Source organism: Cetorhinus maximus, chromosome 19 (assembly GCF_964194155.1).
Source record: "Cetorhinus maximus chromosome 19, sCetMax3.hap1.1, whole genome shotgun sequence".
In the NCBI taxonomy this organism is placed as follows: Eukaryota; Metazoa; Chordata; class Chondrichthyes; order Lamniformes; family Cetorhinidae; genus Cetorhinus; species Cetorhinus maximus.
The window spans coordinates 7,034,273-7,060,679 of NC_135897.1; the positions used below are offsets into that span (position 1 = coordinate 7,034,273).

Here is a 26,407-nt window from a genome sequence, read left to right on the forward strand (position 1 = left end):
TGCCTAACAATGTGCGATATCAGTTTTCAGTGTTTTACCGTCGGAAATTGGTGTTCAGCGTGCAACCATGGGATATCGGTGTTCAGTATCTGACCCTGTGGGATATCAGTGTTCCCTGTTTGACCACGTGGGATTTCTGTGTTCAGTGTCTGACCTTGTGGAAAATTGGTGTTCAGTATGTGACCATGTGATATTGGTGTTCAGTTGCTGACCCTTAGGAGATCAGTGTTCTCTGTGTGACCGTGTGGGATATCAATGTTTAGTGCCTGACCCTGCGGGCTGTTGCTGTTAGTATGTGACCCTATGGGAGATCAGTGTTCTCCGTGTGACCCTGTGGGATATTGGCATTCAGTGTCTGACCCTGTGAGACTTTGTGTTTCCCTTTGTGATCCTGTGGGATATCAGTGTTCAGTGTCTGACCGTGTGGGAAATCATTGTTCAGTAGGTGACTGTGGGATACTGGTTTTCAGTGTGTAACCATACGATATCGGTGTTCTGTGACTGACCCTGTGGATATCAGTGTGCAGTGTGTGACCCTGTGGGATATCGATGTTCCTGTGTGACTCTATGGGATATCAGTTTTCAGTGTGTTACCGTGGGATATTGGTGTTCAGTGTGTGACCGTGGGATATCAGTGTTCACTTAATGACCCTGTGGGATATCGGTGTTCTGTATCTGACACTGTGGGATATCGGTTTTCAGTGTGTTACCGTGGGATATTGCTGTTCAGTGTGCCAGCATGATATATCGCTGTTCAATGTCTGACCCTGTGGGATATCAGTGTTCCTTGCGTGACATTGCGGGATATCGGTGTTCAGTCTGCGACCCTGTGGCATATCGATGTTCCACTTGTGACCTTGTGGGATATTGGTGTTAATGTGTGACCCTGTGGTATATCGGTGCTGCCCGTGTGACCCCATGGGATATTAGTGTTCAGTGTGTGACCCTGTGGGATATTGGTGTTCAGTGCGTGACTGTGGAATATCAATGTTCAGTGTCTGGCCCTCTGGGATATTGGTGTTAGTGTGTGCCCCTGTGGGATAACTGTGCTAGTATGTGACCCTGTAGGATGTTGAACTTCCATGTGTGGCCCTGTGCAAAACTGTTGTTAGTGTGTATCCCTGTGGAATATCAATGTTCAGTCTTTGACCCTGTGGCATATCGATGTTCCACGTGTGACCTTGTGGGATATTGGTGTTAATGTGTGACCCTGTGGTATATCGATGCTGCCTGTGTGACCCCATGGAATATTAGTGTTCAGTGTGTGACTGTGGGATATCGGTGTTCCCTGTGTGACCGCTTGGGATATCGCTCTTCAATGTCAGACCGTGTAGGATATTGGTGCTTAGTGTCTGACCGTGTGGTAGATATCAGTGTTCAGTGTGTGACCGTGTGGGATATCAGTGTTCCCTCCGTGACCATGTGGGATATTGATGTTTAGTGTCTGACCCTGTGAAATATCTGTGTTCAGTGTGTGACCCTGTGGGATATCAGTGTTCAGTGTGTGACCTGTGGAATATTGGGGTTCAGTGTTTCACCCTGTGGGATATTGGTGTTCAGTGTTTCACCCTGTGTGATATTGAAGTTAAGCATCTGACCTTGTTGGAAATTGGTGTTCAGGGTGTGACAGTGTGGGAAATCGGTGTTCAGTGTTTGACTCTGGGATATCGGTGTGTCACCCTGTGTGATGTCAGTGTTCAGTGTGTGACCCTGTGGGATCTGGGTACTCAGTGTGTGACCCTCTGGAATATCGGTGCTAGTGTGTGACCATTTGGGATATTGATGTTCAGTGTGTGACTAGGATATTGGTATTCAGCTCCCGACCCTGTGGGACACCAGTGTTCTCCGTGTGACCCTGTGGGATATCAGAGTTCTCCATGTGTCCCTGTGGGATATCGGAGTTTACTGTGTGACCCTGTGGGATATCAGAGTTCTCCATGTGTCCCTGTGGGATATCGGAGTTTACTGTGTGACCCTGTGGGATATCAGTGTTCAGTGCCTGACCCTGTGCGATATCAGCTTTCAGTGTGTTACCGGGGGATATCGTTGTTCAGTGTCCAACCCTTTGGAATATCGGCGTTCTGCATCTGACCCTGTGGATATCAGTGTTCAGTGTGTGATCCTGTGGGAGATCGATGTTCCCTGTGTGGCCCTGTGTGACCCTGTGGGACATCAGTGATCACTATGTAACCCTGTGGGATAACGTTCTCAGTGCCTCACCCTGTGCGATATCGGTTTTCAGTGTGTTACCTGGGAATATTGCTATTCAGCGTGTGACCGTGGGATATCGGTGTTCAGTATCGGACCCTCGGGATATCAGTGTTCCCTGTGTAACCATGTGGGTTATCCGTGTCAGTGTCTGACCTTGTGGGAAATCGGTGGTCAGTGTGTGACCGTGGGGTATCGGTGTTCAGTATCTGACCCTTGGGATATCAGTGTTCCCTGTGGGTTATCCATGTTCAATGTGTGACCCTGTAGGAGATCAGTGTTCTCCGTGTGGCCGTGTGGGATATCAATGTTCAGTGCCTGACCCTGTGGGATATCAGTGTTCCTCGTGTGACCCTGCGGGATATTGGTGTGCAGTCTGTGACCCTGTGGCATATCGATGTTCCACGTGTGACCTTGTGGGATATTGGTGTTAATGTGTGACCCTGTGGTATATCGGTGCTGCCTGTGTGACCCCATGGGATATTGGTGTTCAGTGTGTGACCCTGTGGATTATCTGTGTTCAGTGTGTGACCGTGGGATATTGGTTTTCATTATGTGACTGTGGGATATCGGTGTTCAGTTTCCGACTCTGTGGGATATCAGTGTTCTGCGTGTGACCCTGTGGGATATCAGTGTTCACTGTGTGACTCTGTAGGATATTGGTGTTCAGTGTGTGACTGTGTGGGATATTGGTGTTCAGTGTGTGACCTTGTGGGACATCGATGTTCAATGTGTGACCCTGTGGCCTATCGATGTTCCACGTGTGACCTTGTGGGATATTGGTGTTAATGTGTGACCCTGTGGTATATCGGTGCTGCCTGTGTGACCCCATGGGATATTGGTGTTCAGTGTGTGAATGTGGGACACCGGTGTTCATCGTCAGACTCTGTGGGATATCGATGTTCAGTGTCTGACCCTGTGGGATATCAGTGTGCCCTGTGTGACCCTGTGGGATATCAGCATTCAGAGTCTGACCGTGTGGGAAATCGGTGTTCAGTGTGTGACCGTGGGATATTGGTTTTCAGTGTGTGACTGTGGGATATCGGTGTTCAGTTTCCAACCCTGTGGGATATCAGTGTTCTGCATGTGACCCTGTGGGATATCAATATTCTGCATGTGACCCTGTGGGATATCATTTTTCACTGTGTGACTCTGTAGGATATTGGTGTTCAGCGTGTGACTGTGTGGGATACCTGTGTTCAATGTGTGACCCTGTGGGATATCGGTGTTCAGTGTGTGACCCTGTGGGACATCGGTGTTCCCTGTGTGACCCCTTGGGATATCAGTGTTCCCCGTGTGACCCTGTGGGATATGGTGTTAATGTGTGACCCTATTGGATATTGGTGTTAGTGTGTGACCGTGTAGAATATCGCTCTTTAGTGTCTGACTCTGCTGGATATTGGTGTTCAGTGTCTACCTTGTGGGATATCAGTGTTCAATATCTGACCCTGTGGGATATTGATGTTAGTGTGTGACCTTTTGGGATATTGGTGTTTGGGGTCTGACCCTGTGGGATATCGGTGTTCCCTGGGTGACCCTGTGGGATATTGGTGTTCAGTGCCTGACCCTGTGGGATATCGGTGTTCCCTGGGTGACCCTGTGGGATATTGGTGTTCAGTGCCTGACCCTGTGGGATATTGGTGTTAGTGTATGACCTTGTGGGATATCGGTGTTTAGTGTGTGACTCTGTGGGATATTGGTGTTAGTCTGTGACCCTGTGGGATATCGGTGTTCAGTGTCTGACTCTGTGGAATATCAGTTTTAGTGTGTGTTGCAGGGTTGTCGAGTCGTACTGTTAATGATAGAGTTGATCTGCAAATACTTCTTAAGGGATGCATTATGTGTATTTACAATATACTCAGCAGCAACTAAACCTGTGCTTTCAACCCCAACTCCATGTCTACACTGGCTGTTGAGATAGCCCACACTACCTTCCTACTGGTTACTACAGATCATATGGTCTTTCATAACAAGTACTATTCTTAAAGGTACATCACACACTAAATAAAACCATAATTACACCTTCCTGCCCGTTTAGCTTGGCTATACATATTATATTTACAGGTACATATTTTTCATGACAACATGATGTTTACACTGTATAAGGAATTTACAAGTTCAGTCTTTCAGGTGGTTTCCTGGTACATATGGAATGTTGCAGCTCCACAGCTTCAGATTCTTTGTCAGGAACCTCCTTTTCTGGAGTTGCCTGAACATCAGGTGCTTCAGTGGGCACTTGCAGTTCTGTATCCTCAACTCTTACAGGAACATCAGACATGTCAGTCCTGGGTTGAGTATCCTCAACAGGAAATGCAGACCCGGTCATGGTCACTGGTGGAAACAAATCTTGGTGATTTGTCTCTCTCTCCCTTCCTTAAATGCTCCACATGTTTATGGATGATCGGGCGTTCCGCCTCCACGTGGTAAGATAGAGGTCCAGTCACCGCACTTTTTTCACCCGGTAATCACTTTGATCCTTCTCCAAAGTTCTTCATGTATACCGGCTCTCCCACGGTAAATTTCCTCTTGCGATTATGCCAGTCATGTCTAGTTTCCTGGCTTCCCTGACTCCTTTCCATCTTCCCATCCAAATCTGGCATTTTTAAGCTCAATCTCGTCCTTAGATGGCATTTCAACAATAACTCCGCAGGTGTGACACCTGGTGTTGTGTGAGGGGTAGTCCTGTAATGATAAAGAAAGTGTGCTAGCTTGGTTGCCAAGGAATCACTCGTTAGCTTTTACATGCCTGCCTTAAGCATTTGAACCATTCTTTCGGCCAGTCCATTTGAGGAAGGGTGGTACGGTGCAGTTTTTACGTGATTGATACCATTAAGGCTGATAAACCATTGAAACTCAGCACTCAAAAATGCCGTGCTGTTATTGGAAAAGACTACTTCTGGTAGTCCATGAATGGCAAAACTCTGATGCAGTTTCTCAATCGTAGCGGCCGACGTTGGTGACTTCACCTCATATACATCCAACCATTCTGAATGGACATCGACAATGAGCGGAAACATTGTTCCCAGGAAAGGTCCAATGTAGTCAATGTATAACCGCACCCACGGTCTACCTGGCCAGTCCCATGGGTGTAACTGAGCTGTCAATGGCAACTTTTGCAGTTGCTGACATTGCCCACAATGCTTTACCATACTCTCTATTTCGCCATCCATTCCTGGCCACCATAGATAGCTGTGTGCTATGACCTTCATTCGGGTAATTCCTGAATTGGAGCTGTGTAGTTCAACTAAAAGAGGCTCCCTTCCCTTTGGTGGAACTATCACTTGTGGACCCCATAATAAGATGCCATCCTGGCTGGTTATTTCATGTCTCCTGTTGAAGTACGGTTTCATTTCAGCAGATTCGGGCTCCTGTGACCGACCCTGCAGCACTTGTTCTCGTACTTGAGATAGGACTTTGCCCCGACTTGTCCAGTCTCTGATCTGTCGAGCATATACCGGCGAGGAATTTAATAAATTTAACAGTAAAACAAGTTCCTGTGGAACTGAGATGTGCTCATCATTTTCTTGTAAAGGCAAACGACTAAGGGCATCGATGTTTGCAATTTGATTGCCAGGCCTATGTAAGAAAGTGTATTTGCATGCTGCCGGAATTAAGGCTCATCGTTGTATTCTTGCTGAGGCTATGAGTGCAATAGCCTTACCCTCACTAAACAATCCTAGCAGTGGTTTGTGGTCTGAAACAATTGCAAAATGGCAGCCGTGTACGTACTGGTGAAATTTCTCGACACCAAAGATGATGGACAGGCTTTCTTTCTCTATCTGCGAGTTTCCCTTTTCCGCTGTGGTGAGCGTTCTTGGTGCATTACCTATTGGCTGTTCCGTGCCGTCATCCATCCGATGAGATAACACTGCACCCACTCCATAGGGAAAAGCATCCTGTCACGACTCACTGGGGATAGTGCGCTTTAATATCAAGTCCCATTGTTCCCTGAGCCATGACAAATGTGAAAAGTTTGACCAAACCACCATATTCCCCAATTCTACCTAACTGTTTAATTTAGGTTAACAGAATACGAGCACCAGATTTGTAAAGTTAATAAGTAAATAACAGTTTATTGAACAAACTGTCATTAACCAGTGACAAAAGAAAGAAATATGAACTGCTAATTTCTAACGCTATAATTTAAAACTCTATCCTCTTCTTAAATCCCTATACACACACATACAAGATACATAAAACACACAAAAACATGGATTTTAAGGGTGGGATTAAACAGGTCAATAGCATCAATTCCGGAGTACAGGAATTGATGCATTGATTTTCATTTCAGTTCTTTGTTGGTGACACGAGGTGGTCTTCCAGCGCATTCAGTCTTTAATTCACTGGTTGAGAACTTGCCTTTCAATATCTCTAACAGTGATTTTCCTCTTTGCCTTTTGACAGGGGGTTTCAGAGAGAGAGCAGGTTATAGAGATATGAGGGAAAAAAAGCCAGCTAGCTATTAATGTGGAATAACTGGAATCTTCCACACACAGGAGAAAGGGGCTTTAGGCCTTGTTCTTTTCAGTCTGGGAGCTATTCTGCTGCACTGCCCTCACACAAAATCTGGTCACCCGGTCAGGAGCCAATTAAAATGTTGTTGCCAGGCAGCTCCCTTAGACCTAGACTCCTTTCCGGCACCATCCTGTCTTTCATGGCACACTCTGTTCCAGGACTGCAACATCTCTCATCCTGTTCCAGTGGGCATATCTTTCAAACTGCAGCCATTGTAATTTTAATCCACAGTCCAACAGAAATAAAAAGATATGTCCCTTACAGTCACATCTCAGCACCAATTCTTTTGTCTGGTCAAAATGCACTAATAGATTGGACGAGTGCAACAATTGCTTCACCTTTATGAATTTTTCTTTCTGGGGCACCTCCCAAGACTAACGTTGGTTCTTTTTGAGGAGAGCGCAGGGGGGCCAGCACTGTAGACAAATTGGTTAAGAACTGACCCATAATAGTTGATCATTCCTAGGATTGATTTGAGCTCAGAGGCTCTTTGTTCTTTGATGCAGCTGCCTCTCTTATGGCTCTCACTTTCTCCTCAACCAGGTGGAGGCCCTGTGAATCTCCTGGTGACCCAAATACATTACCTCCCTCGCTTGGAACGTGTATTTTTCTTCTCTTAGATGCACTTTAGCTTCCAAGAAACGCTTTACGATTTCTTTTAAGTTTGCCAAATGCGCTTTTTCAGTGAATCCTGTCACCAATAGATCGTCTAACTAGACTACAACCTGGGGAAGTCCCTGCAGTAAGCTTTCCATTGTTCTCTGAAAGATGACACAAGCTGAGGAGACACCAAAAGGCAATTGTGCATATTGGTACAACCCTTTGTGGATATTAATTGTGACAAATTCCCGGGAGGTATTATCCAATTCTAGTTGCTGATAAGCATGACTCATGTCAAGCTTTGTGTACATTGCCTCTCCTGCCAGCTTGGCATACAGGTCTTCAGTTTTTGGAATGAGGTGGCTGTCTAGTTTAGCTACTTTATTAACCGTCAGTTTGTAATCTCCACAAATTAGGATGCTTTGGTCGGGTTTAAGGATGGGGAACAATGGGTGCTGCCCATTCTGAGAACTGAACAGCTTGAATAACACCCAGTTTCTCTAGTCTGTTCAGCTCAGTGTCGACTTTTTTTCACAGGGCATATGGCACTAGTCTCACCTTCGTGAAGTGTGGGGTTGCTTCCAGATCCACATGAGTCTTGGCCTACAGGCCCTGGATTTCCCCCAGTTCGTCCTTGAAGATGGTGACGTACTTTCTAAGTAACTCTGGTAGCCCACTTGCTCTCAACTGGAAAATTTCAGTCCATTCTAACTTAATCTCCTTTAACCAATTTTGCTGCAGGAGGCTTGGTCCCTCACCTGCTACCACCATCATGGTTAGCTTTGCCGATTGGCTTCCATAATGGACAGTTACTCTGCTTATGCCTTTTACTTGAATGTCTTCACCTGTATATGTTTTTAGCTGGGCAGCTGTTTGTTCTAAACTTAATTGATGTTCACCATTATTCAAATATCTGAAGATATGTTCCCCAATTACTGTAGCGGAAGCTCCCGTGTCCACTTCCATTCTAACAAGTTTGCCATTTACTTTCACAGTGACAAATATTGGCTCCGTCTTTCTAACTTTCAGATTAAACAACGAGTAAATGTCTGAATTTGTTGTTTCAGGCTGTTCTACATTGTAGATTTCATTGGGCTTCTTCTTTTGTTTACAAGCCTGCTTGAATCTTTCCTTGCACTGCCTCATCATATACCCATTTCTGTGACAATAGTAGTCTTTGATTTTTTTAAACTGCCAATCGCTAAGGTTGATTATTTCCCCCCCTATTAAAATTATTCTTCGATCTCGCTGCTAAGTCATTTTCCTTTATTCTTCCGCTGTTTCCCACTTCTCGGCAGAGTCTCGCTTTTATGTGCCACTTTCAGCTGGGGTTTCCCGCCCGATGTGGAGACAGCATCATTTTGCGCACCCTGTGTTGCTTTTGAATCTCTTACTGTGCTTTCCATGGCCATGGCCAGCACTATCTCTAGTGCCTTCTTGAAATCCAGATTCACTTTGGACAATAATCTTTTCTAAATAGTGTCCTCTTTCACACCACACACTAAACGATATCTAAACATGTCGCTCAGAGTCATACTGAACTCGCAATGTTCCATTAGCTGCTTGAAATTTGCTACATTGCATGTAATTGTCTCACCCGGTGCTCTATTTTGTGGATTAAACCTGAACCTCTGCATTGTGACTGAGGGCTTGTTTTGAAAGTGACCCTTCAAGAGGTCCACTAATTCATCAAAATTATTCGAAGGGGGTAATGGGTGCTGTCAAACTTTGAATCAAGCTGTAGGTTTTGCTCCCACAAGTACTCAAGAGGATTACTCACCTCTTCTCTTCCCCTGTAATCTCATTCACTTGAAAAATAACCTGAGGTGTTCTATATATTGAGACCAATTATCTGCGACTGGATTTTCTCAAATTGTGGCAGTTTGAGAGAGGATAACTCATTCAATTCTAATAGAGCTTGCTACTTACAATCACTGGGCGAGGTACAGTGCCGATTTCTTTCTAACTTGATTTCTTCTGTTCAATCCTGTTTTATCCTCATTGCCAGTTTGTTGTAGGGTGGCCGAGTTGTACTGTTAATGATAGAGTTGATCTGCAGGAACTTCTTAGGTGGAAATGTTAAGTTTATTTACAATATACTCAGCAGCAACTATACGTGTGCTTTCAACTCCAACTCTATCTTGATACTGACTGCTGAGGTAGCCCGTGCTTACTTTTCTATTAGTAATTACAGATCATGTGATCTTTCCTAACAAGTATTATTCATAAAGGTACATTACACACTGAATAAAACCATAATTATTACAATGTGTGACTCTGTGGGGTATTGGTGTTAATGTGTGATCATGTGGGATATCAGTGTTCAGTGTGGGATATTGGTGTTAGTGTGCGATCGTGTGAGATATCAGTGTTCAGTGTGGGACCCTGTGAGATATTGGTGTTAGTGTGCGATCGTGTGGGATATCAGTGTTCAGTGTGGGACCCTGTGGGATATTGGTGTTAGTGTGCGATCGTGTGGGATATCAGTGTTCAGTGTGGGACCCTGTGAGATATTGGTGTTAGTGTGCGATCGTGTGGGATATCAGTGTTCAGTGTGGGACCCTGTGGGATATTGGTGTTAGTGTGCGATCGTGTGGGATATCAGTGTTCAGTGTGGGACCCTGTGGGATATTGGTGTTAGTGTGCGATCGTGTGGGATATCAGTGTTCAGTGTGGGACCCTGTGGGATATTGGTGTTAGTGTGCGATCGTGTGGGATATCAGTGTTCAGTGTGGGACCCTGTGGGATATTGGTGTTAGTGTGCGATTGTGTGGGATATCAGTGTTCAGTGTGGGACCCTGTGGGATATTGGTGTTAGTGTGCGATCGTGTGGGATATCAGTGTTCAGTGTGGGACCCTGTGAGATATTGGTGTTAGTGTGCGATCGTGTGGGATATCAGTGTTCAGTGTGGGACCCTGTGGGATATTGGTGTTAGTGTGCGATCGTGTGAGATATCAGTGTTCAGTGTGGGACCCTGTGGGATATTGGTGTTAGTGTGCGATCGTGTGGGATATCAGTGTTCAGTGTGGGACCCTGTGAGATATTGGTGTTAGTGTGCGATCGTGTGGGATATCAGTGTTCAGTGTGGGACCCTGTGAGATATTGGTGTTAGTGTGCGATCGTGTGGGATATCAGTGTTCAGTGTGGGACCCTGTGAGATATTGGTGTTAGTGTGCGATCGTGTGGGATATCAGTGTTCAGTGTGGGACCCTGTGGGATATTGGTGTTAGTGTGCGATCGTGTGGGATATCAGTGTTCAGTGTGGGACCCTGTGGGATATTGGTGTTAGTGTGCGATCGTGTGGGATATCAGTGTTCAGTGTGGGACCCTGTGGGATATTGGTGTTAGTGTGCGATCGTGTGGGATATCAGTGTTCAGTGTGGGACCCTGTGAGATATTGGTGTTAGTGTGCGATCGTGTGGGATATCAGTGTTCAGTGTGGGACCCTGTGGGATATTGGTGTTAGTGTGCGATCGTGTGGGATATCAGTGTTCAGTGTGGGACCCTGTGGGATATTGGTGTTAGTGTGCGATCGTGTGGGATATCAGTGTTCAGTGTGGGACCCTGTGGGATATCAGTGTTCAGTGTGGGACCCTGTGGGATATCAGTGTTCAGTGTGGGACCCTGTGGGATATCAGTGTTCAGTGTGGGACCCTGTGGGATATCAGTGTTCAGTGTGGGACCCTGTGGGATATCAGTGTTCAGTGTGGGACCCTGTGGGATATCGGTGTTCAGTATGGGACCCTGTGGGATATTGGTGTTCAGTGTGGGACCCTGTGGGATATCGGTGTTCAGTGTGGGACCCTGTGGGATATCAGTGTTCAGTGTGGGACCCTGTGGGATATCAGTGTTCAGTGTGGGACCCTGTGGGATATCAGTGTTCAGTGTGGGACCCTGTGGGATATCAGTGTTCAGTGTGGGACCCTGTGGGATATCAGTGTTCAGTGTGGGACCCTGTGGGATATCAGTGTTCAGTGTGGGACCCTGTGGGATATCAGTGTTCAGTGTGGGACCCTGTGGGATATTGACACCCTGTCACATCCAGCTGCTTTGACAATGGCAAGGTCTTTTCTACTTTCTAGGTTAACACCTTCCAGATTGTCTTGGTCACAGATGGAGAGTTATCCTTCACCATCTTCAACTATGAAAATATCACCTGGACCACGGGGATGCATGCCAGCAGCGGAGGGGATTTTGCTGGCCTGGGTGGCATCGCTGCACAGGTAGAGCCAGTCTGATCACATATGACTTTGGCTAATTATCAATGTGTGTCCTTAGAGAGCTTCTGCTCTCAAGTAATGTTTTTTTTTCCCCAAACCATTTACAGTTAAAACCGGAGTCCAGTAATGGACAGCCACCATACTTACAGCAACAAGAAGATCGCACTTGTACTTGCTGAGTGTCAGACTGGGTAAATGTACCATATGGTGTGTCCCTGAATCAGGGAGAAGAAGAAGATCCCAGGATCAGTCCTTTGTTTGTGTTGAGTTAGCTAATCTCATCCAGTGTATCAATGCAGGGCTACAAATAGCCTCGGAGGAACTCAATCTAGTTAAGGAAGGACAACTCCTATCCACTAATTGTGAACTCCAGAATGCCTGTGGAGACTGGATGAAGATTGAGCTCAATTGCGATGCCTTGAACAATCAAGCAAATTGCAGACCCTCCTTTGAATACCAATATGTCTCAAGTGGTCTCTTCCACTTAAATACCCCTTTGTATATCCCATCTTGTTCCTTCCTCTGATACCCTTGTGTCTGTTGCATGTCCTCAGGCAGGTTTCAACGCTGGAGATGGTAAACGTTACTTCAATATTCCTGGATCACGCACAGACGACATTGTGGATGTCGAGATGACAACCAACGTCGGGATTCCTGGGCGCTGGGTATTCCGAATCCATGATGCACAAGTTGAAGTTGGCGGCTGCAATGATACAGGTAGGGTCACATCCAAATCCAGCATCACCATACCTGGGCAAGTAACAATAGGACAATATCTCCAACGATGGTTCAGCGGCAGCACTCGTGTCTCTGAATCAGAAGGTTGTAGGTTCAAGTTCTACTCCTGTTACTTAAGCACAGAATCTTACCTAACACTCCAGTGTGCTCCTGGCAGAACGTTGCGCTGTGGGAGCTGTTAATCCCGGGCCCCATCTGTATTTTCAAGTGGATGTTAAAGATGCCAGAGCACTATTTTAAGGAAGAGCAGAGAAGTTCTCTGAGGTGTTCAGGCCAATATTTATCCCTCGGCCAACACCATTGCAAACAGATTATCTGGTCACCGTCCCTTCTTGTTTGTTGAGCCTTGATGTGCGCAAATTGGCTGCTGCCTTTCCGACATTACCACAGTTACTTCACCTCAAAAGTCCATCATTGGCTGTGAAGCCTTTTGGGGTGTTTTGAGGTTGTGAAAGGTGCTATATAAATGTAAGTCTTTTTTTTAACCGTTGCTCCCTCCCTGCTCCTGTTTTCTGTCTTTTATACAGCTCCATATAGTGCCTCATGTGAGTGGTCATTCTTGTTGTGTGGGCCCAGGTCTTGGGTGTCACCAAGCGGTGGAAAATATTTGAGGTGACACTCTCAACGTTAGCACCTGATGCTCTCACACATGCGTTATTGGATAGTGACTCCTGGCTAATTCTCTCCATCACATTCCCTCCAACCCCTCCCAACCCAACTCCCCCACTCCACCCACACCTCCACACCCTACTCATGCCCCCACACCCCCAGCCCCCACACCCCCCACCCTGCCCCCACACCCCCTCAACCTCCACCCCCACCCCACACCCCCCACCCTGCCCCAACACACCCACATCACGACCTTACACCCCCCACCCCTACAGCCCCCACAACCACCGCCCACCCCCCCCGCCCCCACTAAACAATCAGCGACGAAGATCACTAAGGACAACTGCAGTTGTCCCCCAGATCTCTGTTTCCAGTGGGTATTATTGCTTTATTATCCTGAATTGGATTGTTTTGTGAGTCAGTTATAAACACCGGAGTTTCAGTCTGCAACACTGAAGTAGATTTATTTATTGTAAATCCCTCTAAGTATGTTATTAATTTAATTTAATTGGCCACTCTAAGCAGCAGTTCCATGACCAACAATGGTTACCTCGCATCCTGCTCGTCTGTAGCAGTATAACTGCTAGGTGCTCAGTGTCCCTGTCCAGAAGCGGGTGAGAATTTGTGAGCTTTGGCAGGTGGGGGCTGGTGATGCTCATGCCAACATGAGCTTCATTTTGCCAGTGCTCACCTTGGCACAAACAACACCAACAGAAGCTGAAATCCACCTCCTCGGGCACACAGTGCAAATGTCTGAGGTCTGGGAAGAGTTCCCTGCAGTCAGCATCATGGTGAAGCAGCCTGGGAAGAGTGCCCTGCAGTCAGCATCATGGTGAAGCAGCCTGGGAAGAGTGTCCTGCAGTCAGTTCTTGTTGAAAATAACAAGAGTGACATCACAAGACAGTGCGAGAGAACAGCGGAGAGAACAGAACCAGTGTGAGTGCGGGGAAGCTTCAAAAAGTGATGTCAGCACAAAGGTGAGAGCTGATTGGTGAGTAGTGGGTAAGTGCTTTTCTCCAGTTTTTCTCCAGTTTAAAATAGATTAAGCTAAGGAAAGGTAAGAGTTCTAGTTCTTATTTAAAGGACATAAATAATTTAATGTTTTTTTACTGTATTTAACTTAATGTAAGGGGTATTTTTTCAACTAGAGGCATGGCAGGGAAGCTCAGTCCCATGTTATGTACCGCCTGCAACATGTGGGAAGACTTAGATTCTCCTTGCGCTCTGACCGACCATGTGTGCAGGAAGTGCCACCAGCTGCAGCTACTTGAGCTCCGAGCTTTGGAGCTTGCGCAGAAGCTGGAGGCACTGAGGTGCATCCGCGAGGCTGAGAGTTTCGTGGATAGCACGTCTTTAGACGTGGTCACCCCACAGCTTACCGAAGTGCAGACGGGAGGGGAATGGGTGACCATCAGTTGCTTGAGAACTGTTTTTCTGTGTTGGAAAACGGTGAGAGTGACGGTTCCTCTGGGGAGTGCAGCCACGCTCATGGCACTGTGAGTGGCTCAGCAGAAGGGAGGGCTTTAGATTTCTGAGACTTTGGGACCATTTCTGGGGGTGGTGGGACCTGTACAAGGCTGACAGGTTGCACCTGAACCGGAATGGGACCAACATCCTTGTGGGGAGGTTTGCTAGTGCTGTTGGAGAGGATTTAAACTAACTTGGCAGGGGGATTGGATCCTAAGAGGAGGTTCAGCAGGGGAAGATGCACAGCCAAAATTAGAAGAGAGAGCAAGTGAATCTGGATGGCATAGAAATTATAGGCCAGTTACGGCACAAGGGAGTTTGGCAAGGTTGGATGGTATTTATTTTAATGCAAGGAGTCTGACGAATAAGGCAGATGAGTTGAGGGCACAAATTAACACATGGAAGTATGATGTCATTGCTGTCACAGAGACATGGCTGAGAGAGGGGCAGGATTGGCAGCTCAATATTCCAGGATATAGGGTCTTCAGGTGAGACAGGGAAGAAGGTAAAAGAGGAGGGGGTATCGCAATATTGATCAAGGAATCAATTACAACAGTAAGGAGGGATGACACCTGAGAAGGCTTCTCAAATGAAGCCATATGAGTAGAGCTTAAAAGCAAAAAAGGAGCAATCACTTTGCTGGGAGTTTACATGAGGCCCCCAAACAGTCAGAGAGAAATAGAAGAGGAGATATGTAGGCGAATTTCAGAGAAAATAATAGGGTAGCAATAGTGGGGGATTTCAACTTCCCCAACATTAACTGGGTTAGTCATAGTGAGATAAGTTTAGAGGGAGCGGAATTCTTAAAATGCATCCAGGAGAGCTTTTTAAATCAGTATGTAGAAGGTCCTGCAAGGGAGGGGGCGGTCCTGGACTAAATTTTAGGGAATGAAGCCGGGCAAGTGGTAGAGGTATCAGTGGGGGAGCATTTTGCAGATAGTGATCATAACTCTGTTAGATTCAAGGTTGTTATGGAAAAGGACAAGGATGAGCCAGAAATCAGAGTTCTAAATTGGGGGAAGGCCGATTTTAATAAGATCAGGTATCATTTGGCCAGAGTGGACTGAGAGCTGCTACCTTTAAACCTGTGTCAGAGCAGTGGGACTCATTCAAGAAGGAAATAGAGAGAGTACAGGGCCAACATATTCCAGTAAAGATAAAGGGCGGGCCCAACAAATCCAGGGAACCCTGGATGTCGAGGAATATACAGGATTGGATAAAGAGAAACAGGGAGGCTTATGGCAGATACCGAGGGCTCAAAGTAGTGGAAGCCCTAGAAGAGTATAGAATGTGTAGGGGGGAACTTAAAAAGGAAATTAGGAGAGCAAAAAGGGGGCATGCAAAAACATTGGCAGGTAAAATAAAGGAAAATCCAAAGTTATTTTCCAAGTGCATTAAAAGTAAGAGGATAACTAGGGAAAGAGTAGGGCCCATTAAGGACCATCGTGGTAATTTGTGTGTGGAGCTGGAAGGCGTAGGTAGGGTTCTAAATGAACACTTTGTGTTGGTGTTCACAAGTGAGAAGAACAACGTGGGTATGGAAATCAGGCAGAAGGACTGTGATATAATTGAAGAAATTAGCATAGAAAGGGAGGAGGTTCTAAGTGGTCTGGCAGGCTTAAAAGTAGATAAATCTCCAGGCCCAGATGAAATGTATCCCAGGCTGTTGAGTGAGGCAAGGGAGGAGATGCAGGGGCGCTGGTAATAATTATCAATACCTCTCTGGCCACAGGAGAAGTGCCAGAGGACTGGAGGACAGCCAATGTGGTACCGTTGTTCAAGAAGGGAGGAAAGGATAAACCAGGGAACTACAGGCCAGTCAGTCTAACCTCAGTGGTGGGAAAACTATTGGATGCAATTCTGAGGGTCAGAATTAATCTACACTTGGAGAGGCAGGGATTAATCAAGGACAGTCAGCGTGGTTTTGTTAAGGGGAGGTCATGTCTGACCAATTTGATTGAATTTTTCGAAGAGGTGACCAGGTGTGTAGATGAGGGCAATGCATTTGACATAGTCCACTTGGACTTCAGCAAGGATTTTGATAAGTTCCCACATAGGAGACTGATAACGAAGGTAAGAGCCCATGGGATCCAAGGCAATTTGGCAAATTGGATCCAGAATTGGCTGAGTGGCAGGAAGCAGAGGGTGATGGTCGAGGGGTGTATTTGTGACTGGATGCCTGTGTCCAGTGGGGTTCCGCAGGGTTCGGTGTTGGGTCCCTTGCTGTTTGTGGCATATATAAACGATTTAGACTTGAATGTAGGAGGGTTGATCAGTAAGTTCGCGAATGACACAAAAATTGGTGGGGTGGTAAATAGTGAGGAGGATAGCCTTAGATTACAGGAGGATATGGACGGGCTGGTCAGATGGGCTGATCAGTGGCAAATGGAATTTAATCCAGATAAGTGTGAGGTGATGCACTTGGGCAGGACAAACAAGGCATGGGAATACACGATGAATGGTAGGACCCTGGGAAGTACCGAGGACCAGAGAGACCTTGGTGTGCATGTCCACCGGTCCCTTAAGGTAGCGGGACAGGTAGATATGGTGGTTAAGAAGGCATATGGGATACTTGCCTTCATCAGCCGAGGCATAGAATATAAGAGCAGGGAGGTTATGCTAGAACTGTATAAAACGCTGGTTAGGCCACAGCCAGAGTACTGCGTCCGGTTCTGGAACCCGCATTATAGGAAGGATGTGATTGCACTACAGAGAGTGCAGAGGAGATTTACCAGGATGTTGCCTGGGCTGGGGAGTTTTAGTTATGAGGAGAGATTGGATAGACTGGGGTTATTTTCCTTGGAGCAGAGGAGATTGAGGGGGGACATGATTGAGGTGTATAAAATTGAGGGGCATAGATAGGATAGATAGGAAGGAACTTTTCCCCTTGGTGGAGGGATCAATAACCAGGGGCATAGATTTAAGGTAAGGGGCAGGAGGTTTAGAGGGGATGTGAGGAAGAATTTTTTCACCCAGAGGGTGGTAGGAATCTGGAACTCGCTGCCTGAAAGGATGGTAGAGGCAGAAACCCTCATAACATTTTAAGAAGTAAATACTTCTAAATAGATGTGCACTTGCGATGCCATGGCATACAAGGCTATGGGCCTAGTGCTGGAAAATGGGATTAGAATAGTTAGGTACCTGTTTGACTGGCGCAGACTCGATGGGTCAAAGGGCCTTTTTCTGTGCTGTAAACCTCTATGACTCTATGACTGTGCTGCGGTCAGATTCCCTGCCATCATTAGAAGAAGGGATTCTAATGCTGTGGGTGCTCTGGTAATATTTGAATGCTGTGTCTCATATTCTAGTGCTGTGGGTTCTCTGGTGCTGTTCTGGTACTGTTCTAACCTCAGTAACTAACCTTTGCACTCTAGCTCACAAAATTATGGGTTCTTGAAGGAGACTAGTTATTTGATTTGTAAATTCAAATCAGACAGCTATCAAAGAATGTGAGACAGCAGATATACAGTTTCCACTCGGGAAGAGCCCTTTAAATTCTGGTGGGGAAGGGAGACCTTCAGACCCCCATTTCAAGGGGTTGCATCTGGCCAGGTCCCAGGAAATTCCATCCATTCCACCATTGGGAAAAGCTTCAGCTGAATCTGCCAAAAGCTCCAGGCGTTTCTGAGGACAAGGTTTTCAATGTCACAGGGATCAATTGCCTTTGAAATGCCTGTATAATACTCCATCAGGATCAGAAAGTAAACCAACCAGCGGCATTCGGACAGCCCAGGAAGGGTTAGTAGTTCCCTTCTTGGAACAGTTTGGTATTGGTCATTGAAGTGACACCCTCCCCCCACCCCAGGATTTGCAATATTGTCGGCAACTTAACTTCCGGCAGCAGTGTAAGTCCAAATGAATTTCTAAATAATAGTCTTCATGTCAAATGGCCCAGCCAACATAAATAAACTTCTTGCTTGTCTTGAAGAGCGTCAATTGGATTCATGTGAGGCACAGGAAGATAAAGTTTGATTTGTTGCTCGTCAACTATTTCTGTATCTAGGATGTAGTATTGTGCCCTGCTATGGCTGTTAACAGTTCTACACTCATAGGCCTCTTAGTTTGAGGTTTCATGGACTGTTAAATTTCTGTTGAGCTCACTGATGAACAAAGGAGCACAGGTGTCACATGCAGGCATTGTGTCAGGAAGTTGTGCAGTTTATTGGATATTGCAGAAGGACAATTTCAGACTCCTGTCAGGTCCAAATCTTTGTTGCTTTAAATTATTTATTAGTTATTTTTTAATTATTTGCACTGTTAGTCTCTGTTTTCCGTCATTTCTATGTAATACTGATTCCTGCAATCACTCAATCAGTTCATATCCATGTGCAGCAAGACCTGGACAACATTCAGGCTTGGGCTGACAAGTGGTAAGTAACATTCATGCCACACAAGTGCCAGACAATGACCATCTCCAACAAAGGAGAATCTAACCATCGCCCCTTGACGTTCAAAGGCATAACCATCCCTGAATCACCCACTGTCAACATCCTGGGGTAACCATTGTCCAGAAACTGAACTAGACTAGCCATATAAATACTGTGGCTACAAGATGAGGCCAGAGGCTAGGAATCCTGCAGTGAGTAACTCACCTCCTGACTCCCCAAAGCCTGTCCACCATCAACAAGGCACAAGTCAGGAGTGTGATGGAATACTCCCCACTTGTCTGGATGGATGCAACTTCAACAACACTCAAGTAGCTCGACACCATCCAGGATAAAGCAGCCCACTTGATTAGTATCCCATCCACCACCTTAAAAGTTCGCTCCCTCCATCATCGATGCATAGTGGCAGCAAAATCCATCTGGTTTAAATATTGCAATGAAGTGAGCTCACTGATGAGTGATGCACTGCAGCAACTCACCAAGGCTTCTTCGACAGCACCGTCCAAACCCTTGACCTGTACCACATAGAAGGACAAGGGCAGCAGACACATGGGAACACCACCACCTGGAATTTCCCCTCCAAGCCACACATCATCCTGACTTGGAAATATGTCGCCGTTCCTTCACTGTTGCTGGGTCAAAATCCTGGAACTCCCTTCCTAACAGCACTATGGGTCTACCTACACCACAAGGACTGCAGCGTTTCAAGAAGGCAGCTCACCACCACCTTCTCAAGGGCAATCAGGAATGGGCAGCAAAACTTGGCCTTCCCAGCGACATCTGAATCTCGTGAAAGAATAAATAAAAATTCACTTGTACTTCTGGACACAGTATAACAAAATAATTACATTGCAGGCAAGGCAACCTGTGCAACTACTGCTGTCAAATACTCTGGTTAAAGAGTAGCCATTATCCTGTGGCACATGCTCCGAATCACAGCCTGTATAAACTTGTAAGTTTTGGATTACAGGGGGCATAGGCCCACTTATGGATCTTCACAGGAAGTTGAATAGGAAGAGTTGGGAGAGAGTTAGAATTTCAACATGAGTATGTCAGAGGAATGGCCCCACTCCATGGGCGGAATTTTCCCACAGCGGGATTTTACAATGCCGTGGAAGTCAATGGAGTTTAAAATTTCTCGCCGCATTTTACAACCCTGTGCTCGCCACGACAGGGCCACAAAATTCCGGCCAATAAGTTGCTAGCGATAGCTACTGTTGTTTCACCTCAAACCTGTCTTTCTACAGCCTTGGTGTGCTTGAATCTGCGGCCCTGTCTGAACGATGGAAGGTGCATTGATGATTGCATTACTGGAAATCCGTCTTATACGTGTTCATGTCGGGCAGGATTCACAGGCCGGAGGTGTCAGATAGGTAATGCATTTTGTTGGAGTGAATAAAGAGTCCCTCTTTTGGGAGGGACTTAGGGAACAGCATGTGGAAGTGTGGACAGATACATTTGGAAGAGTGTGATACAGGATGGGGGAAAAGCACTATGTGGGGAGAAAATGAATAGAACTTCAAGGGCATGACATGGGTTCACAAAATGGAAGATGTGGTGGGGGGGGTGCGAATTGAGATGAGGCTGGGATGGATGGGGTCAGGTGATGGGATGGATGGGGTCAGGTGATGGGATGGATGGGGTCAGGTGATGGGACGGGTGATCTAACAAAATCAGGCAAGTGAGGGGGGATGAGATGGGGTAGATGAGGAGATGAGATGGGGAGGTGGGGAAAATGAGATGGGGAGGTGGGGGAAATGAGCTGTGGGTGGGGAGGATGAGATGGGGGGTTGGGGGATAAGATGGGGAGGTGGGGGAGATGAGAAGTGGAGATGGGGGAAATGAGAAGGGAGGTGAGCGGGGTGAGATGAGGAAGTGGGGAATGAAATGTGGAGGTGGGGGAAATGAGATGGGGGTAGGGAGGATGAGATGGGGTTGGGGAGGATGAGATGGGGAGATGGGGGATGAGGTGGTAAGGTGGGGGGAATGAGGTGGGAAAGTTGGGGGGATGAGATAGGGAGGTGAGGGGAGTGAGATGGGGATGTGGGGAAATGAGATGTGGAGGCGGGGGAAATGAGATGGGGAGTGGGAGGATAAGATGGGGGGAGTGGGGAGATGAGATTGGGAGGTGGGGGGGATGAAATGGGAGGTGAGCGGGGTGAAATGAGGACGTGGGGAATGAGATGTGGAAGTGGGGGAACTGAGATGGGGGTAGGGAGGATGAGATGGGGGGATGAGGTGGGAAGGTGGGGGGAATGAGGTGGGAAAGTGGGGGGATGAGATGGGGAGGTTGGGGGGATCAGATAGGGGTGGATAGGATGAGATGGAAGGGTGGGGATGATGAGATGGGGTAGTGGGGAGATGAGGTGGGGGGGTGAGATGGGGAGGTGAGGGGGGTGAGATTGGGAGTTGGGGGATAAGATGGGGAGAAGGGGATAAGAGATGAGGAGCTGGGGGATGAGATGGGGAGGTGGGGGGATACGATAGGGGTGGATAGGATGAGATGGGAGAGTGGGGAGGATGAGATGGGGGAGTGGGGAGATGAGATGGGGGGTGAGATGGGGAGGTGAGGTGGGTGAGATGGGAAGGTGAAGGGGGGGAATGAAATGGGAGAGGTGAGGGGTATGAGATGGGGTCATGGGAGATAAGTTGGGGAGAAGGGGAGATGAGATGGGAGGTGGGTGGATGAGATGGGGGAGGTTGGGTGATGAGATTGGGTGGGTAGGATGAAATGGGGAGGTGGGGGATGAGAAGGGAAGTGGGAGGATGAAATGGGGGTGGGTAGGATGAGAAGGGGGTGGGTAGGATGAGATGGGAGGGTGGGGAGGTTGAGATGGGGGAGTGGGGAGATGAGGTGGAGGGGTGAGATGGGGGAGGTGGGGGGATGAGGTGGGGCATGGAGGGTAAGATGGGGAGAAGGTGATATGAGATGAGGAGGTGGGGGATGAGATGGGGATGTGGAGGGATAAGATAGGGGTGGATAGGATGAGATGGGAGAGCGGGGAGGATGAGATGGGGGAGTGGGGTGATGAGATGGGGGAGGTGTGAGATGGGGAGGTGAGGGGGGTGAGATGGGGGAGGTGGGGTAATGAGATGGGAGTGGTGAGGGGGATGAGATGGGGGCATGGGAGATAAGATGGGGAGATGAGATGGGAGGTGGGGAAGGTGAGATGGGAGGTGGGTGGATGAGATGGGGGATGTTGGGTGATGAGATGGGGTGTGGGGGGTTGAGATGGGAGCTGGGGGATGAAATGGGGAGGTGGGGATGAGATGAGAGGTGGGGGGATGAGATGGGGGTGGGGAGGATGAGATGGGGGTGGGGATGATGAGATGGGGAAGTGGGGGGATGAAGTGGGGAGGTGAGGGGAGTTAGATGGGCAGGTCGTGGGGTAAGATGGGGAGGTGGGGATGAGATGAGAGGTGGGGATGAGATGGGGAGGTTGGGTGATGAGATGGGGGTGGGGAGGTTGGGTGATGAGATGGGGTGTGGGGGGTTGAGATGGGAGGTGGGGGGAATGAGATGGGGAGGTGGGGTGATGAGGTGGGGAGGTGAGGGGGATTAGATGGGCAGGTCATGGGGTGAGATGGGTAGGTGGAGGGTTGAGGTGAGGAGTTGAGTTGGGTGGGTGAAATGGGCAGGTGGGGGGGTTGAGATGAGGGGGTGAGGAGGGGGTGAAGTGGGGAGGTGGGAGTGATGTGGGAGGTGGGGGGATGAGATGGAGTAGTGTGTATGAGGTGGGTGGGGAGGATGGGATGGGGGTTGGGGAGATGAGATGGGGGAGGTGGAGGGTGAGATGGGGGAGGTGGGGGGGTGAGATGGGGAGGTTGGGGGTGAGATGGGGAGGTTGGGGGCGAGATTGGGAGGTGGGGGCTGAAATGTGGGAGGTGGGGGGGATGAGATGTGGAGGTGGGGGTGAGGTGGGGTTGGGGGATGAGATGGGGGAAGGTGGATCAGGTGGGAAGGCAGGAAGAGATGGGGGAGGTTGGTGGATGAGATGGAGTGTGGGGGTTGAGATAGGAGGTGGGGGGATGATATGGGGAGGTGGGGTATGATATGGGGGGTGGGGAGAATGAGATGGGAGGTGGGGGGGATGATATGGGGAGGTGGGGTATGATATTGGGGGTGGGGTGGATGTGATGGGGTTGGGGGTTATGAGATGGGGGGATGAGATGAGGGACAGAGGGAGGGTGGGGAGGATGAGATGGCGAGGTGGGGGTGAGATTGGGAGGTGGGGGGTTTAGATGAGGGAGGTGTGGGGTTGAGATGGGGGTGGGGAGGATGAGACGGGGGTGGGGAGGATGAGACGGGGAGTGGGGGGATGAGGTGGGGGTGATGTGGGAAGGTGGAGGGGTGAGCTGGGAGGTGGGGGATGAGATGGAGGTGGGGAGGATGGGATGGGGGTTGGGGAGATGAGATGCGGAGGTGGGGGGTGAGATGGGGGAGGTGCAGGGGATGAGATGGGGGTGGAGAGGATGAGACAGGGGTGGGGAGGATGAGACGGGGGTGGGGAGGATGAGATGGGGTGGGGAGGATGAGACGGGGGTGGGGAGGATGAGACGGGGGTGGGGAGGATGAGACGGGGGTGGGGAGGATGAGACGGGGGTGGGGAGGATGAGATGGGGGTGGAGAGGATGAGACAGGGGTGGGGAGGATGAGACGGGGGTGGGGAGGATGAGACGGGGGTGGGGAGGATGAGATGGGGGTGGGGAGGATGAGATGGGGGTGGGGAGGATGAGATGGGAGTGGAGAGGATGAGACAGGGGTGGGGAGGATGAGACGGAGGTGGGGAGGATGGGATGGAGGTTGGGGAGATGAGATGCAGAGGTGGGGGGTGAGATGGGGAGGTTGGGGGATGAGATGAGGGAGCTGCGGGGGATGAGATGGGGGTGGGGAGGATGAGACGGGGTGGGGAGGATGAGACAGGGGTGGGGAGGATGAAACGGGGGTGGGGAGGATGAGACGGGGGTGGGGAGGATGAGATGGGGGTGGGGAGGATGAGACGGGGGTGGGGAGGATGAGACGGGGGTGGGGAGGATGAGATGGGGGTGGGGAGGATGAGATGGGGAGGTGGGGGGATGAGGTGGGGAGGTGAGGGGCTTAGATGGTCATGTCGTGGGGTGAGGTGGGGGGTGAGGTGGGGGGGCGGGTGAGGAGGGGGGATGAAGTTGGGAGGTGGGGATGATGTGGGAAGGTGGAGGGATGAGCTGGGGAGGTGGGGGGATGAGATGGAGGAAGGGGTATGAAATAGGGATGGGGAGGATGGGATGGGAGTTGGGGAGATGAGATGGGGGAGGTGGGGGGTGAGTTGCGGAGGTTGGGGGGTGAGATGGGGAGGTTGGGGGGTGTGATGTAGGAGGTGGGGGGGAGAGATTTGGGAGGTGGGGGGATGAGATTGGGAGGTGAGGTTGGAAGGTTGGGGGGTGAAATGTGGGTGGTGGGGGGAATGAGATGGGGAGATGGGGTGGTGAGATAGGATAAGGATGGATCAGGTGGGAAGATGGGGGAAGAGATGTGGGGGCGAGGGGATGAGATGCGGGCTGGGAGGATGAGATGGGGGCTGGGAGGATGAGATGGGGGCTGGGGGGATGAGATGGGGGCTGGGGGGATGAGATGGGGGCTGGGGGGATGAGATGTGGGGGTGAGGGGATGAGATGGGGGCTGGGGGGATGAGATGTGGGGGTGAGGGGATGAGATGGGGGGCTGGGGGATGAGGTGGGGATGTGGAAGGATGAGATGGGGGAGGTCGGGGCAAGATGAGATAGGGAGGTGTGAGGGGATGAGATGAAGAGGTGGGGGAAATGAGATGGGGAGGTGGAGAGATGAGGTGGGGGCAGTGGGGGGATGAGATGGGGGAGATGGGGAGGTGAGATGGGGGAGATGGGGAGGTGAGATGGGGGAGATGGGGAGGTGAGATGGGGGAGGTGGGGAGGTGAGATGGAGAATTGGGGGGTTGACATGGGGAGGCAGTGGGTGTGATGGGGAATTGGGGGGGATGAGATGGTGATGTGGGGAAGATATGATGGGCGAGGTGGGGAAATGAGATGGGGATGTGGGGGCGTGGTTGAGATGGGGAGATGGGGGGATATGGGGTGGGGAGATGAGATGGGGAGGTGGGGGGCGGCGTTGAGATGGGGAGATGGGGGGATATGGGGTGGGGAGATGAGATGGGGAGGTGTGGGGGGATGAGATGGGGATGAGTTTAACATTTGTTTTGGTGGGAGGCGGAGCTGATTGTGTTTGTCATATGAGGGAATCTGTCTGACCTGCGCCAAACCCTTGGATAGGGGTCGCCATGGCAGTCATGTTGCTGCACTAAGTCAGTGTTCACTTACTGAGAAGCACCTGTCCGATGCAGGTGAATGGGCTGCACAGCAGTCAATGGTCCCCTGACTTCTCATTTGTTTTCCAGATGTCGATGAATGCTCCTCGTATCCTTGTCGCAATGGGGGGACCTGCAGAGATGGACAGAATGCCTTCACTTGTCAGTGCCCTGCTGGGTTTACAGGAATGCTCTGTGAAACAGGTTCTGATTGGTTTTATATTCCTCTAGTTTGTCTAACACTGACCACATTGTACCAATGTCAGTTTAAAAGTTGAGCGCAACTCTGTTTAAGAATGCATGGGTTCTCCTGCAGTTACAGTGAGACTCATATGCTGATACCTCACTTAGACGGGCAATTATCCTTTTGAATACCAGTTGATTGACAGCCAAGTATTTAACAATGATTGCAGCATCCATCGCGCCAATAATCTGCTGCTCTTGTTGGTACCCATTTTAAAGGGAGCGAGTTTTATTGTTTTAATCTCTGAAGAGGGGTCAGTTGTCTTTTTTTAAAAAAAGAGACCTGTCATTCTAGAGTTAAACCCCCTTCATTGACACTGTTAGAGCTTTCTTTTCAGCCAGTGTCTGTCAAATGCTAGTCATGGGCACAGTTAACATCCAAATGCCCCATGAAATTATTGAGCTGTATGCAGAGATGGACATTGATTCAGTTGAAAGGAAGGATTGGGAAGGATGGCAACATGTTGAGTCTAGCCATAATTACATAGTGATAGGATGTGGGCAGTGCCTCAATGTTGTTACATGGTATATTGATAACCATTCCATTCTCTAATCACTCCATCTCAACACAACTGCTGGGAACAAACCAGATGCATCTCTGAACCCTCTACTACCTCTGTGTTGGCAGACTGCTTACTAACGATGAGCTGCTGTTTTATCCAACCAAATATTGGAAAGACCAGAGCCATCTTCTTTCTTCAACAAGCTCAGTACCCTGGCCAATGGCCACCCTTCTCCCAAGTCACTGTCTCAGGCTGAACCAGCCTGTTCACAAACTCAGCTTCCGATTCAACCCTGAGCTTCCAATCCCATTTCAGCTCCATCACAAAAACCATCTACTTCCACATCTACAACATCACCTATTTCCATCTCATCTGCGATTGAAACCCTCATCAATGCCTTTGCCACCTCCAAATTCATCCATTTCAATGATCCCCTGGTCCCATCTTCCATAAATAACAGCCTGACACTTTGCTGACCATGCCCTACCCTGCACCAATTCTCACTCATCACCCTTGTTCACTACCTTGCATTGGCTGGCAGTTCCCTTATGATCTCCTTCAGCCCTCCATCCTCCACCTTGAACTCTCTGACACTGAT

General features: G+C 48.8%; 1 protein-coding gene across 2 annotated transcripts in view; it reads left to right on the forward strand.

Annotated features, from left to right (window-relative positions):
- The window catches only part of sned1 (sushi, nidogen and EGF-like domains 1), a 195,460-nt gene that overhangs the window by 89,750 nt on the left and 79,303 nt on the right, over positions 1 to 26,407 (forward strand). For both annotated transcript variants that reach the window (XM_078563454.1, XM_078563453.1), the window contains exons 3-6: positions 11,407 to 11,547; positions 12,099 to 12,261; positions 19,991 to 20,116; positions 25,154 to 25,267. In XM_078563454.1, the coding sequence (XP_078419580.1) occupies positions 11,407 to 11,547; positions 12,099 to 12,261; positions 19,991 to 20,116; positions 25,154 to 25,267 (544 nt within the window). The remainder of the gene's footprint in view (positions 1 to 11,406; positions 11,548 to 12,098; positions 12,262 to 19,990; positions 20,117 to 25,153; positions 25,268 to 26,407) is intronic.